The sequence below is a fragment of the Mixophyes fleayi genome, chromosome 10, assembly GCF_038048845.1.
Source record: "Mixophyes fleayi isolate aMixFle1 chromosome 10, aMixFle1.hap1, whole genome shotgun sequence".
NCBI lineage: Eukaryota > Metazoa > Chordata > Amphibia > Anura > Limnodynastidae > Mixophyes > Mixophyes fleayi.
The window spans coordinates 59,053,439-59,066,098 of NC_134411.1; the positions used below are offsets into that span (position 1 = coordinate 59,053,439).

General features: G+C 42.7%; 1 protein-coding gene across 1 annotated transcript in view; it reads left to right on the top strand.

The window, feature by feature from the left end:
- The window catches only part of PLA2G15 (phospholipase A2 group XV), a 205,484-nt gene that overhangs the window by 158,974 nt on the left and 33,850 nt on the right, over window positions 1-12,660 (top strand). Inside the window, 1 exon segment of the mRNA XM_075188816.1 lies at window positions 2,350-2,448. Within this exon segment, the coding sequence (XP_075044917.1) occupies window positions 2,350-2,448 (99 nt within the window).

Below are 12,660 nucleotides of genomic sequence, written 5' to 3' on the forward strand. Positions count from 1 at the left end.
AAAACACCTCACCAGTATCCTAGTCACTTTCAGGGACTGCTGACTATCCATCCAAGCTTCTTCCCCTCTCTCCTTTTGAGGCTACCAGCAGGGCAGCGGTTCTGAGTCAGTCACTACACTTTTGGCAGGCACACAGCTCCCTAAGACCTGTAGATGTAGATCAGAGCAAAGGCAGTACTCCAGGGGCCGATTTCACTTTCCTGTCAGGATCAGAGATCTAGAGCTCGACACCAGCCTGACTTCAGCTATCACTGGGTAGTAAATGCCCATTTGCTGTTCTCTGGAGTTCCTTTTTAAAGGCAGAAATGACCTTTTCAGGAGTTTCAGGACCTGCCTGATTGGTCCTTTTCGGTGTTTACCTTATCACAGATAGCAGATTTGCTCTTGATACAATTAGGAATAGGTATTGTCCTATGGCTACGCAGCAGAGTTTGTTTAAACGGGGGAGATCACAATCCAGATACATTACATTTAAGTACACAATGCAGTTCTCTGCAATTAAACATAGAACTCTATCTGTGGACCTTTTTCCTATCTTAACACATGAGATTCCCAGGTGTGATTAACAGTCATACAAAATTAGTGAACAATAATAATTTTTTTGGACTGAAACAATGGCCTAGTCTGCAGGTATACTCAAGATAGGAAAACCATGCTGCCAGATATATTGCCACTTAAATACAATATATGTAACTTTAAATATGACTGACAAATATGGGAAACCATAGGGCTAGAAAAGGTGTGGGTTTTTTTTATAGTCCACAATTTGTAAGAAACAAGGTGCAGACTGGTTGAGGTTACAGTAATACCTTGTTTCATCAGTCATTCATTACCTAGATAGTACAATAAATGTACAAATCAATAGAAATGTGTTGTATAATAATCTCATTAGACAAAAGTAAATGGTCATGTGTATTGGTTAGCATATAGTAATAAGTCTTTGTAAAAAGCTTGGGGTACACTATTTTACTAGGCTTAGTGTGTATGTGTATATATGTGTATATATGTGTAACCAACGTTTCATGATATACGGTAACCATATAAATATTACTATATATATATATATATATATATATATATATATATATATATATATATATATATATATATATATATATATATATATATATATATATTTATTATAGCTAGTGGCATGTGTGGAAAAAAACAAAAACAAGATGCAGCGCCACCTGCTGAGCAGAGTTGTACACTGACCTATATATTTCTTGAAGGAGAGGTGACCGCTGGGAGTGGTTGGTGGTTGCCGGGGGTGACAGTGGGGAGTTTTTAACACCTTAAGTAGCTTGATGAAGGATGAGGTGATGGAGAAAAATGATGAGGTGGTGACATGTGGACAAAACCACGTTAAAAAAAGAGCGCTTGCGTTGGGAAGTAACGCTCTTCACCTGAGGAGGCCTGGGCTAGGCCCAAATGCATGACAAGAACCTTTTTAACACCTTAAGTAGCTTGATTTGACTAGAATGCATGCGTATCATGCACGGGTTAACTTGTATGTATGTATGTATGTATGTATATGTGTATATGTATGTATGTATGTATATGTGTATATGTATGTATGTATGTATGTATATGTGTATATGTATGTATGTATGTATATGTGTATATGTATGTATGTGTATATATATATATATATATATATATATATATATATATATATATATATATATATATATATATGTGTATGTATATATATATGTGTATTTTACCGTATATCATGAAATGTTGGTTTCAACATTAGTATATAAAATTAACTCCCAAGATTAAAGGACTAATATACACAAGCAAATAGGCTATAAGGACTTGTCCAAATGGAACCCAACTTGTGAGGAACCTTGGGGTAAATTTCTCGGCATACAGATTCATTGATGCCTATGCTGATCACATGGGCAGTAATTGATATACTGCTTGGAGTAACCCATTATTTTCTTCCTGTAACCTCTGATTTGGAATGTAAATTGAGGAAAGACTCCTATAGATTAACCTTAATGGTGCATTAGCAAAGAAAAACACACACACTTTGGTTGCACTTGCTTGCACTTTCACACATTGATGGTAAATATCCCTCCAAACAGACATTTGCATTGGTCTTTCTAATACCAAGGTAGTAAGCAACAAGACCTGTTTTTATTGTTTAACTTTGTTACGAAGTAGCCTTATGTAATATAACAAACCAGTGGTTGAAGTGGGGGTGTATACTGTGGTATGCCATACTGCCACTTCACCTACTGCCTGTATTGTAAAACTGTTAAATTCCTTTAACTTACATTTTAGTTTACACACAATTTCTTAACTTTTTTTCATAACTGTTTGTCAATTTTTATTTTGCAGGTATATATTTCTACACACTGGTGCAGACTATGGTGGACTGGGGGTACACACGTGATGCAAATATAAGAGGAGCTCCTTATGACTGGCGCAAGGCTCCTAGTAAGTCTTTTCAGCTAATATGAAAACATGATAACCTTTTAATTAGATTAAAGTCTTTTTTATATTGGTGCTTTTAAAAGCCACATTTTAAAGCACAGGGCTTAATCGCCCCAAACTTTTGAGAGGATGTCACACACAAGCACTTTAATTATTCATACTGTTTTTTGTTTTGTTTTTTTTTAAAAAAAATTTTTTGACATTTTTATTTTTTCCGTTGTCTTTTATTTATAAGGCGCCATAAAAGGTCAGCGGCACCGTACATGACATGGATCACTACTTTCTATAAAACACCTTACATGAAGAACAAATACAAAGGCCAGACATAATGGATAAACAAAAACAGATAAGACGTTAATGCAGATCAAATTATTTACCTGACAGTGAGTGAGAGTGATGGTAGTGACCAGCGTGAAGTAGGCCTGAGCTTAAAACAGGGCTAGAGAAGCAGGCCAAGAGGTTACAGGAGGGTGATGGTATAGTAGAAGACTACACGGAGGGCCCTGCTTGTGGGAGCATACATTCTAAGGGAAAGGGGAGACACAAATAACCAGGTATCGATTGGGGGAGTTGGCGTGAAAGCAGAGACAAGGGAGTTAGGCGGAAGGCTGATGGGCTTGAATTAAGAAGTGAGTCTTAAGGGCATGCTTGAAGCTTTTGAGTGTAGAATCTAACCTGATAGGACGTGGGAGATTGTTCAGCAGCTTTTCCAGCAAATGTCCAAAGAAACTGCTAAAAAAAGCCTCTAATTTAAATACATTTATAGTTAAGCAGAACCTGTCTCACAAGGCATTTTAAATTCTTATTTCAAACCTTAAGCTATGAAATAAAAAATTGGACATGAAAGGCTTTTGTGACCCTAATCATATGGTGTGTTTTAGTCTAAAAGTAAACTCTGTCTATATTACAATTGTTCCTGGTATCTCACATGTAATGTAGTATGTCACCATCTCTATAAGGGCACAGGAGTCCCACCCTTCCCCACTTTCAGATCCTGTGCCTATAGTAAAGTGTTCTATGTAAGGATCTTTTTTCTTTTTGTTTTAATCTTGGTAACAAAAAATAAATAGTGTTTATACTATCTTCTCCTGGATGTAGCCATTAGGATTTTGATATAAATACATTTTTGAGTTGTTTTTTTTTTTTTTTCTGGAAAAATAAAAAATACCAAGTATATTTAACAGGAGGGCAAAGTTTAAAAAAAAAAATTACTAAAACATTTGGGTTGTGGGGGTGGAAACTTAACTCCCTTTATCTGGTTGTACAGGCTGGGCGAGTGGTTAATCAAGGAAGCATTATTTTCTAAAAGTGAAACCACAGTCAATCTTTCAACTATAGGGAGAATGAGAAATGAGAGAGTGACGAGGCATAACTGAAGGGAAGAGAATAGGTTTTCCAGATGGTTAGGAACATACACAGGGAGGGATTGGAGTTTTTGTTGGGTAGAGCCCCTGCATGGGACCTTCAAAGATTATAGGAAGGAACCTGATAAAAAAACTAAAAAAAAATAAAAATCTTGTAGGTGAGCATAATACATTTTTGTGTATCCAGTAGAATACTGTTTTAGCTTCACATTTGCCCCCGAGGATTCACATCAGTCCAGACTTGCATGCTTTCAAGCCTTGTTCATTGGTTATTTTCTTTAAAAATAGAGGTTGCCAGTTTTCACTTTGGATCAGATAGTCCCTCTATCCACTTGGGGCAAAAGTCTACCATGGGTTCTTCTTTGCTTTTTTTTTTTTTTTCTTCCTCCCCATTTCATAAACCCTGGACCACAGCCTCAGCCCTTCTAACAACTCTACTGTATATGAGGAATGTCACACTTTGTCACAGTCCCTAAAAAATATTTGCTGGGGTATTTTGGGACAAAGTGAGCTTTTCTCAATGGAGCTATGAAGATAAATTATTTAAAAAGCAGTTTATTCGAGAATGAGTGGTGAAAGGATGAGATTCAACAGCTGATGAGGCTGATCATGTGGCTCACTCGCATCATAACCATTCTTTGTAGTGTGCTGAATATAGATTGGTGTGAGCTATTTATTTTACACATACATATAGGACTAGATTTACTAAGCCGCGGGTTTGAAAAAGTGGGAATGTTCTATAGCAACCAATCGGATTCTAGCTGTAATTTTGTAGATAGTGCTAAATAAATTAAAGTTAGCATCCGATTGGTTGCTATAGGCAACATCCCAACGTCTTCAAACCCGCAGTTTAGTAAATATACCCCATAGTGTGTGTTGTTGTGACTCAGATGTTTTGTCTTCATAGGCAACCTTACACTGATTTTTATTTTTTTGTTTTCTTTTTCATATAACATCATTTATACATAGGTGATATGTATGAAAATAGATTAATACCTACATCCTAAAGGGAAAACTCCTTAATTATTAGGCTTAAATTGTTTCATTAGCACTTTGTTTTATTTTTATTTGAATGATTGATTTGTCCTTGTTTTGAGTTGGATGCATAGATAGGTCCAGAAGGGAGCTAGCCCTGGAACCCTCACAGACTATACCTCAATCACAATAATTCTTTAAGTCTTACTCTGCTTCCTTTTTTGTGAAGCCTCAACAGTCACAGTGCTGTTTGTGGTCAGGTTCCAGCGTTCGCAAATACAACGTAATGTACCACTCAGTTGTCCATCCAAGCTAAAGAAGTGATCTTGCATAAACAACTACAGAAGGACTTGCCGCCAGGTGCGAAACGTTGACCCTGGCTAGTTTCATAGATTTAAGCGACTGGCTAAGCACGTGCTAATATCTATGGAGTGCACTGTTTTAAAAAAATAATGGCCAAGCTTATTGAGGAGAGTGAATATACAGCTAAACAGGATGAGACTGGACTTTTTTTGGAAGCGAATACCAAATAGGACAGTGTTGGCTAACCTGTGACACTCCAGGTGTTGTGAAACTACAAGTCCCAGCATGCTTTGCCAATATATAGCAGCTTATTGCTGGAAAAGTATGCTGGGACTTGTAGTTTCACAACACCTGGAGTGTCACAGGTTAGCCAACACTGAAATAGGACATGCATCTCTTAATGTCATTAAGTAAAAACAATACCCGGATTTAAGGTGGCAAAGATCGCTTGATCCTGTTACTCGGCCGTAATGCTTCAGGCAACTGTAAGCTAAAATCAAGGCTTATTTACCACTCCGTTATCTGGAGGAGCAGCAGAACGGCTTGGGTGACCCTTGATTGATGTCTTTCAGTGCAAAAAATAACCTTGCACACAAGGCACTTTTTCTTGACAATGCTCCAGGGCATCCCACTACCATCAATGAACTTGATAAGCATGTGAAAGTTATATTTCTTGGTCATTAAATATACTACATTTCGTCACACCTCCCCCTAACCTAGGGCACGGAGAACTGTGACCTGTTACTGTGTCTCCTGCCCATTCACCACTTCTGCCCCTTGGCGTGAGAGGCCATCTGCGTTTCCATGTTCTGCGCCCTTCCTGTGCTGAATGATGAAGTTATATTGCTGCAAAATTAAACTCGTTCCTAACAGCTTTCCATTATTCCCAGAAACTCTATTCAGCCAGCTTAGAGGATTATGGTCTGTAATAATGGTGAAATCCCGTCTATACAGGTAAGGCTGTAGCTTTTGCAGTGCCCATACAATGGCTAGGCACACTCGTTCAATGGGAGCATATGCCACCTCCCGGGGGAGTATTTTTCACATGAAAAGTGTTTATTAATACCAACTCTAATATCGGTGTAAACTTTTATCACGTTATCTATGTTTCCAACTTTTGTGTTACACACTTGCTGGTTTTAAGGATTGTATGTACCATCACCGTTTTTCCATAACTGTATCCTCACGAGGTGTATTTGTTTTGAAAAAACATATCATGTGTTACTGTTTTCCTTTTGTTTGAGGATACATATAAACCTGTGGATTTCTGCCTTCTAAAGCACTGTTTGCTACCAGCGTTTATGAAAACTGAGAAAACGGATTTCAATTTTCACCTAAGTTCGATCGATGCCCAAAATGACACAGGGCTTCAAAGTAAAACATGGATGTCCTGAGACCTAGCATTTTCACAGGACCTTGAATTCTCACCTCTGCTCTTCTGCTTAAGTAGTTTACAACTTTGGGCTTCAAACTCCCCCAAGATCCTATTTTTACCTGATCTGGCTATTTTCACAAGACCATTGACACTTGCCTAGGTCAGACTCGGGTCAGTTAACAAAATACACTTTGAAAGGTTACATAAAATATTCAGTGTGTTATACATAAATTCAAGAGACAATACAATCGGTCATTAGATAGAATACATTTTGTCACAGTGGTGTTGGCAATTTCAGAGCTTATTTTCTCCACACGACCTTCGATCAGGCAATCGTGAAGACTGATGGTGAGACGTCTCGAACTCTCACGCACTTTTGGAAACATTCCAACATCATAGATACAGTTAAAAACATTGGCAGGTCCTAGGATGAAGCTAAGGATATGAATAGTGTGGCGAAAGTTGTGGCCTGACTGTGTTTGTGATAAATCTGACGACAAAGTACTTGATAATGTACAGGAACACACAGAAAACGATTTAATGAATTGGAAACATCTGATATTACAGACCTGCTAGAACCTGAGTATTAAGGAGAAAGACGAACCTGTGCTGACAATGATATTTTGGACTTTAGGATGCATTGATTGCTAGCAAGATCTTAATTGCTACAAGATGCTGCTTGGAGAGGAAAAGCAAGATGGCAAAGCAGAGGAAGCCTGATTTATTTATTTTTTTGTCCAATATCGCCTGCTCCCATTTACGAAAACAGCAGTGTCTTTTGCATCTGGAGCCAGAAAACATTGTTTTGGGTTTTTTTGCAGCATTGTTTGTGTCCACTTGTTTGACTTATGTACAGCACAACACTGTAGATAATGTTGGCAACTATTTATAGTTTGTTTTTTTGTTTTTATTTCTTTTTATCAAATTTTAATTTTAATTTCTGGACCTTAGGAATTTATTTTGTTCACAATAGAAAATCCATTTTCTCTTTCATCCATCTGGGGGACACTGCTTAACCATGGGGTTGAGTAGGGAGGGGAGGAGTCTGGCACCTAAAGAGTTAACTTTCTTCCTGCTGACAGCATATCCCTCCCACCAATTCCCCACATACCTCAGTTTGAATTGGGTGCCCTAAGAGAAGGGCTGCGCATCAGAAGAGCTCCACAGTGAACACTGTTCACTGTTAATAGGTTTTTTCTTTTCTTTTCAGAGTTTTTTTTTTTGTTGATAGCGGCGAGAGGCTCTGTTTGCAACAGAGCTGACTCGTGGGAGAAGCACCTGTCAGCTGGGGGCGGCCCCGCAGACAGAGGAGGTAAAATGCTTCTCACAGCGGGAAGCAGTCGACAAGAGACTCTCCCCGCTGATAGCAGGGTCAGGCGCTGCCATTAGGCAGAAAGCGCCAGTACTACTGCCGTTCCCCGGAAGCCAGGCTGGAGCATACCAATTCCCCTCCTCCTATAGGATGGTAGGGGGTACTTGAAGGATGGCGCGCTTGTGACTAGCACTGTGCGGGGAACACATTCTAACAGGATTTCTCCTAAATACAGAAAGGGGAAATCGCTGTTAATGGAGACACAGAAGGAGATGCCAGTGGTAGGGGAATGTGAGCATGTGGAAGATCCCTTTTGGCGCCAAAGTTCAAAAGGAGGACAGATGCAGCAGTCATTTGGAGAGAAGTGCACTGTTGACACAGATCTTCCCCGCTAAGTATCACTATGTTTCTTCTGTGTATGCATGTGTATTGCGAGAACTGTTGGTTAAGGAAAACTATAAAGCTCTTCAAACCTGTCTTATTTAATCAGAAATACTATGATATGTTAAATAACCTAATCTGTATTTTCTAACAATCATTGGAGAAGTGTTTGTGCGTATGAAACGTGATTTCAGTTTTTTTCTTATCTTGTGATGGCAGATAAAAGTAAAACACGTACCAAACAAATTGTCTGTTCAAAATGTAATGTTAAATTAACAAGTGAACGGCAGGATCAGGGGGGGCTCTGTGCTGCTTGCACTGTGGCTCCTGTGAAACTACAGCCTAAAGACAGCTCCATTCTGACGGTAGAGCCTCCCGAATGGGCGGCTGCCTTGTCACAAGCGGTTAATACCCTTGTTAAACTGTTATCTAAACCAGTAGAGATCCCATCTACATCAGTGGCTTCTCGGGGTATAACGGGAGGAATGACAGAGGAGAGTTCCTCGGAGGAGGAAGGGGATTTGTTGGACGATTCAGACTTGTCCATAATAGAGTCAGAAGGAAACTCTAGACACCAAAATATGGACGATCTGGTAAAACAGTTCGTCAGACCCTGGGATTTATTGCAGTAGAGGAGACGAAGTCCTTAGACTGCTCTCTCTTTAAAAAAGCTTCTAAACAGGTGGTCAGGTTCCCTCCCTCAGCTGAGTTGAGAGATATTGTAGAGGCCTCTTGGAAATATCCAGATAAAAGGTTCTCTATGCCAAAGAAGTTTGGCTCGTTATATCCCCTTCAAGAGGAGGATATGACCCGTTGGGAACAGGTGGCGAAGGTGGATGGACCTGTGGCGAGATTGGTTCTCCAGACCACACTACCTGTAAAGGAAGCGACCGACCGTAAATTAGAATCCCTGCTGGAATCGGTCTTCTTGGCTGCCGGTACAAGCCTCAGACCAGCATTGTCTTCTACCTGGGTAGCTAGGGCTATGGAAGCCTGGGCGGGGGCGTGTCTGGCAGAGGCCAGACTACCAGTTCAGGGGCCGTGGAAACCAGGAGACGGTCCCGTAGAGTAAGGTCATCCTTTGCCCCAGCGGCTGGAAAGGCTGCTTCCGCTAAGCTGCCAGATAGACCAGCAGCATGACTACCACCCGCCTCTGGTCACAGAGGGTGGGCTGGGAGGATGGCTGCTTGGGTTCTCCCAGCAGTGGACAAAGTCCTCGGCGGACGGGTAGGTCCAGGATATCATGATAGAATTCATGGGGCCAGCTCGTCTCAGGTTTCTGCTAATCGAATTACCCCGCTGTCCTCAGTCAAGTCAGGAAAAGCTCATGGCTGTCTATTTGCTTTGTTTAAAGAAAGCTATACCGGCTTTGAAGTACCAGAGAAGGAAAGGGTTTTAGTCAAACCCATTCGTGGTGCAAAAGCCAGAGGGGTCGTTCAGTCCAGGGCTGAACCTCTGGAGTATAATAGGGTCACAGAGGATCCCGTGGCTAAGAATGAGTTTCTTGGGACTATTAAGGGACTTAGCACGCAGCAGAGTGTTTCCTCCACAGGACAAGTTAAGGTCCTTGATGGAGTGGATAGGCAAGGTCCTGTCAGGCAAGAAGCTGTCAGTACCCAGGTCTTTGAAGCTGCAAGGAAAGATGGTGACCTCTTTCGTGACCCTACCCTGCGCATGGATCCGCCCCAAATGTCTTCAGTGGGACATTCGGAGGAAGCAGGCAGGGGCCTTTCTTGGTTCGAAGTACCAGTGGAGGAAGTAAGTCCTCAGCTGGTGGTTGTTGGAGAACAACCAAACAAAAGCCTTATCCACTTATCCAAAAGCCTTGCCACCAAATGCCTTATCCACTCTCTGATCATCTCCCGCCTGGACTACTGCAACCTCCTCCTCACTGGCCTCCCCCACTCTCATCTCGATCCCCTTCGATCCGTCCTTAACGCTGCAGCTAGGCTTATTTTCCTCTCTCGCCGCTCCTCTTTTGTCTCCCCCCTCTACCTAGCCCTTCACTGGCTCCCATTCCCCTTCAGAATCCTCTTTAAGCTCCTCACACTCACCTACAAGGCCCTCGCCAACTCCACTGCGCCCTACATTTCCACCCTCCTCTCTATTCATGCTCCATCCCGCCCTCTCCGTTCTGCCTCTGACCGTCGCCTCTCTTCCCCCCTTATAACCTCCTCCCACGCGCGTATCCAAGACTTCGCCCGCGCTGCCCCCCTCCACTGGAACAAGCTCCCTCCCTCCATCAGAACTTCCCCTAATCTGTCCGGCTTCAAACGGGCCCTAAAAACCCACCTTTTTCTTAAAGCCTTTCTGTCTCCCACTTAACTTCCTACCTTATCTTCTGCCTCTGTCCCCCTACTCTCCCTCTCTCCCCTGCGTCTCTCTGTCTGTCCACCCCTCCCCTTAGATTGTACGCTCCGCTGAGCAGGGCCATCTCTCCTCCTGTTTCCACCACTTCTAACTCTGCTCTCCAGCTACTTAGCCCTCCTCCTCAAAGGTCCTCCACCCCACGTCCACTTTCGCTCCCTCCTCCCCCCTGGGGGTCTCCCTGTCTTCCGCGCCCCCCTTCTTGGGCCCCGTCGTTTTCGGATCCTCCCTCCCCTTTCCCCGCCCTCTCTAGCTGTGCATTGAGCGTACTGAGTTGCTGTGTTTACTGTACTGTGCTGTCTCCCATTGTATTGTGATTTTGTTTGTCTCTGTACGGCGCTGCGGATGCCTTGTAGCGCCTTATAAATAAATAATAATAATAATAATAAAAGGCAGGAAAGTCCCAGAGTCCTGCGCAAAAACAGGAGATCCACTGGCAGTGGCAGTGGACGTCCTAATCATGCCTTGGGACTTCAGGTACCTGTCCCCCCGTCCCCCCTAGGGGCCTTTGGAGGGTCAGACAGGGGGATCGACCAGTCTTTCTGGTAACTCCAGTAGTGCTACGAAGAGATCTGCTGTCCCAGGGACCGTTCTTGCATCAAAATCTGAACCGGCTGTATTTAATGGCAGAGCTTTTGAATCCAGTCTGTGGAGAGCGAGAGGGTTCTCGGGGGGGTGTGGTGGGCACCCTCCTGAATGCCAGGAAGCCAGTTTCAGACAGGATTTACCACCGCATCTGGCATGTATATATAAAGTGGTGTAAGAAGCGGTCTTACAATGCTAAATCCTTTGGTCTGGCTAGATTTCTCGCCTTCTTACAGGGTGGTTTAGAGGCGGGGCTTAAACTAGGAACCTTAAAGGTTCAGGTATCAGCTTTGTCAGTGTATTTCCACAGACTGCTGGCGGAGCTTGCGGATGTTAAGACTTTTTTACAAGGAGTGCTTCACATCCAGCCGCCCTACGTACATCCTGCGGAACCTTGGGATCTTAATCTGGTCCTTAGCATGTTGCAGGAGCCTCCCTTTGAACCTCTAGCAGAGTGGCGGTTCTTGACCTGGAAGACAGTCTTCCTGCTTGCTATCGCCTCGGCCAGAAGGGTCTATGAGCTGGGAGCTTTATCCTGCAAAGAACCTTATCTGGTTTTTCATCAGGACAGAGCAGTTTTAAGGACTATTCCGTCCTTTCTCCCTAAGGTGGTCTCAGGTTTCCATATTAATCAGGAAATAGTTGTTCCAGTGTTCAGAGAGGAGCCTCAGACTCCTGGAACGAAAACAAATAAATGTTTGGACGTATTGAGGGCATTACGTATATATGTTAAGAGATCTGCAAAGATGTGTAAGACAGATTTTCTATTTGTATTATTTGACTTTTCCAAGCGGGGATGGCCAGCGTCTAAGCAAACTATTGCCAGATGGCTTACCCTGACTATCAGGGAGGCTTATGTCCGTATTAATCTCTCTGTGCCTAAGTGTATTGTTGCCCATTCTACCCGTTCGGTTGGGGCGTCTTGGGCGGCACGGAATGGAGCCACGGTGGACCAGCTGTGCAGGGCAGCCACCTGGTCCTCGGTCCATACCTTTACGAAATTTTACCAAATTATTGTATTTGCGTATGGGGGCGCCTCCTTTGGCCGTAGTGTTTTACGGGCGAGGAGATCAGAGCGGTCCCACCCTTCAGAGGGATTGCTTTAGTAAGTCCCCATGGTTAAGCAGTGTCTCCCAGATGGATGAAAGAGAAAACAGGATTTATACTTGCGATAAATCTTTCTCTGAGTCCATCTGGGGGACACTACGGTCCCCCCCTTTTTTGTTTTTCTTTCTCTCCACTTTCCCCTCTGTTGAGTGGTGTATCTTGGTTGATCGGCCTCTCGTCCTAGGGCTTTGGTAATCAAACTGAGGTATGTGGGGAATTGGTGGGGGGGGATATGCTGTCAGCGGGAAGAAAGTTAACTCTTTACGTGACAGACTCCTCCCCTCCCTACTCAACCCCATGGTTAAGCAGTGTCCCCCAGATGGACTCAGAGAAAGAGATTTATCGTAAGTATAAATCCTGTTTTCGTTTCAAGTGCTGAACGAAAAAGCGATAGTTTTAAAGAACCTATTTGAGCTAAGCAGGGAATTGCTGTATATATTTTAACT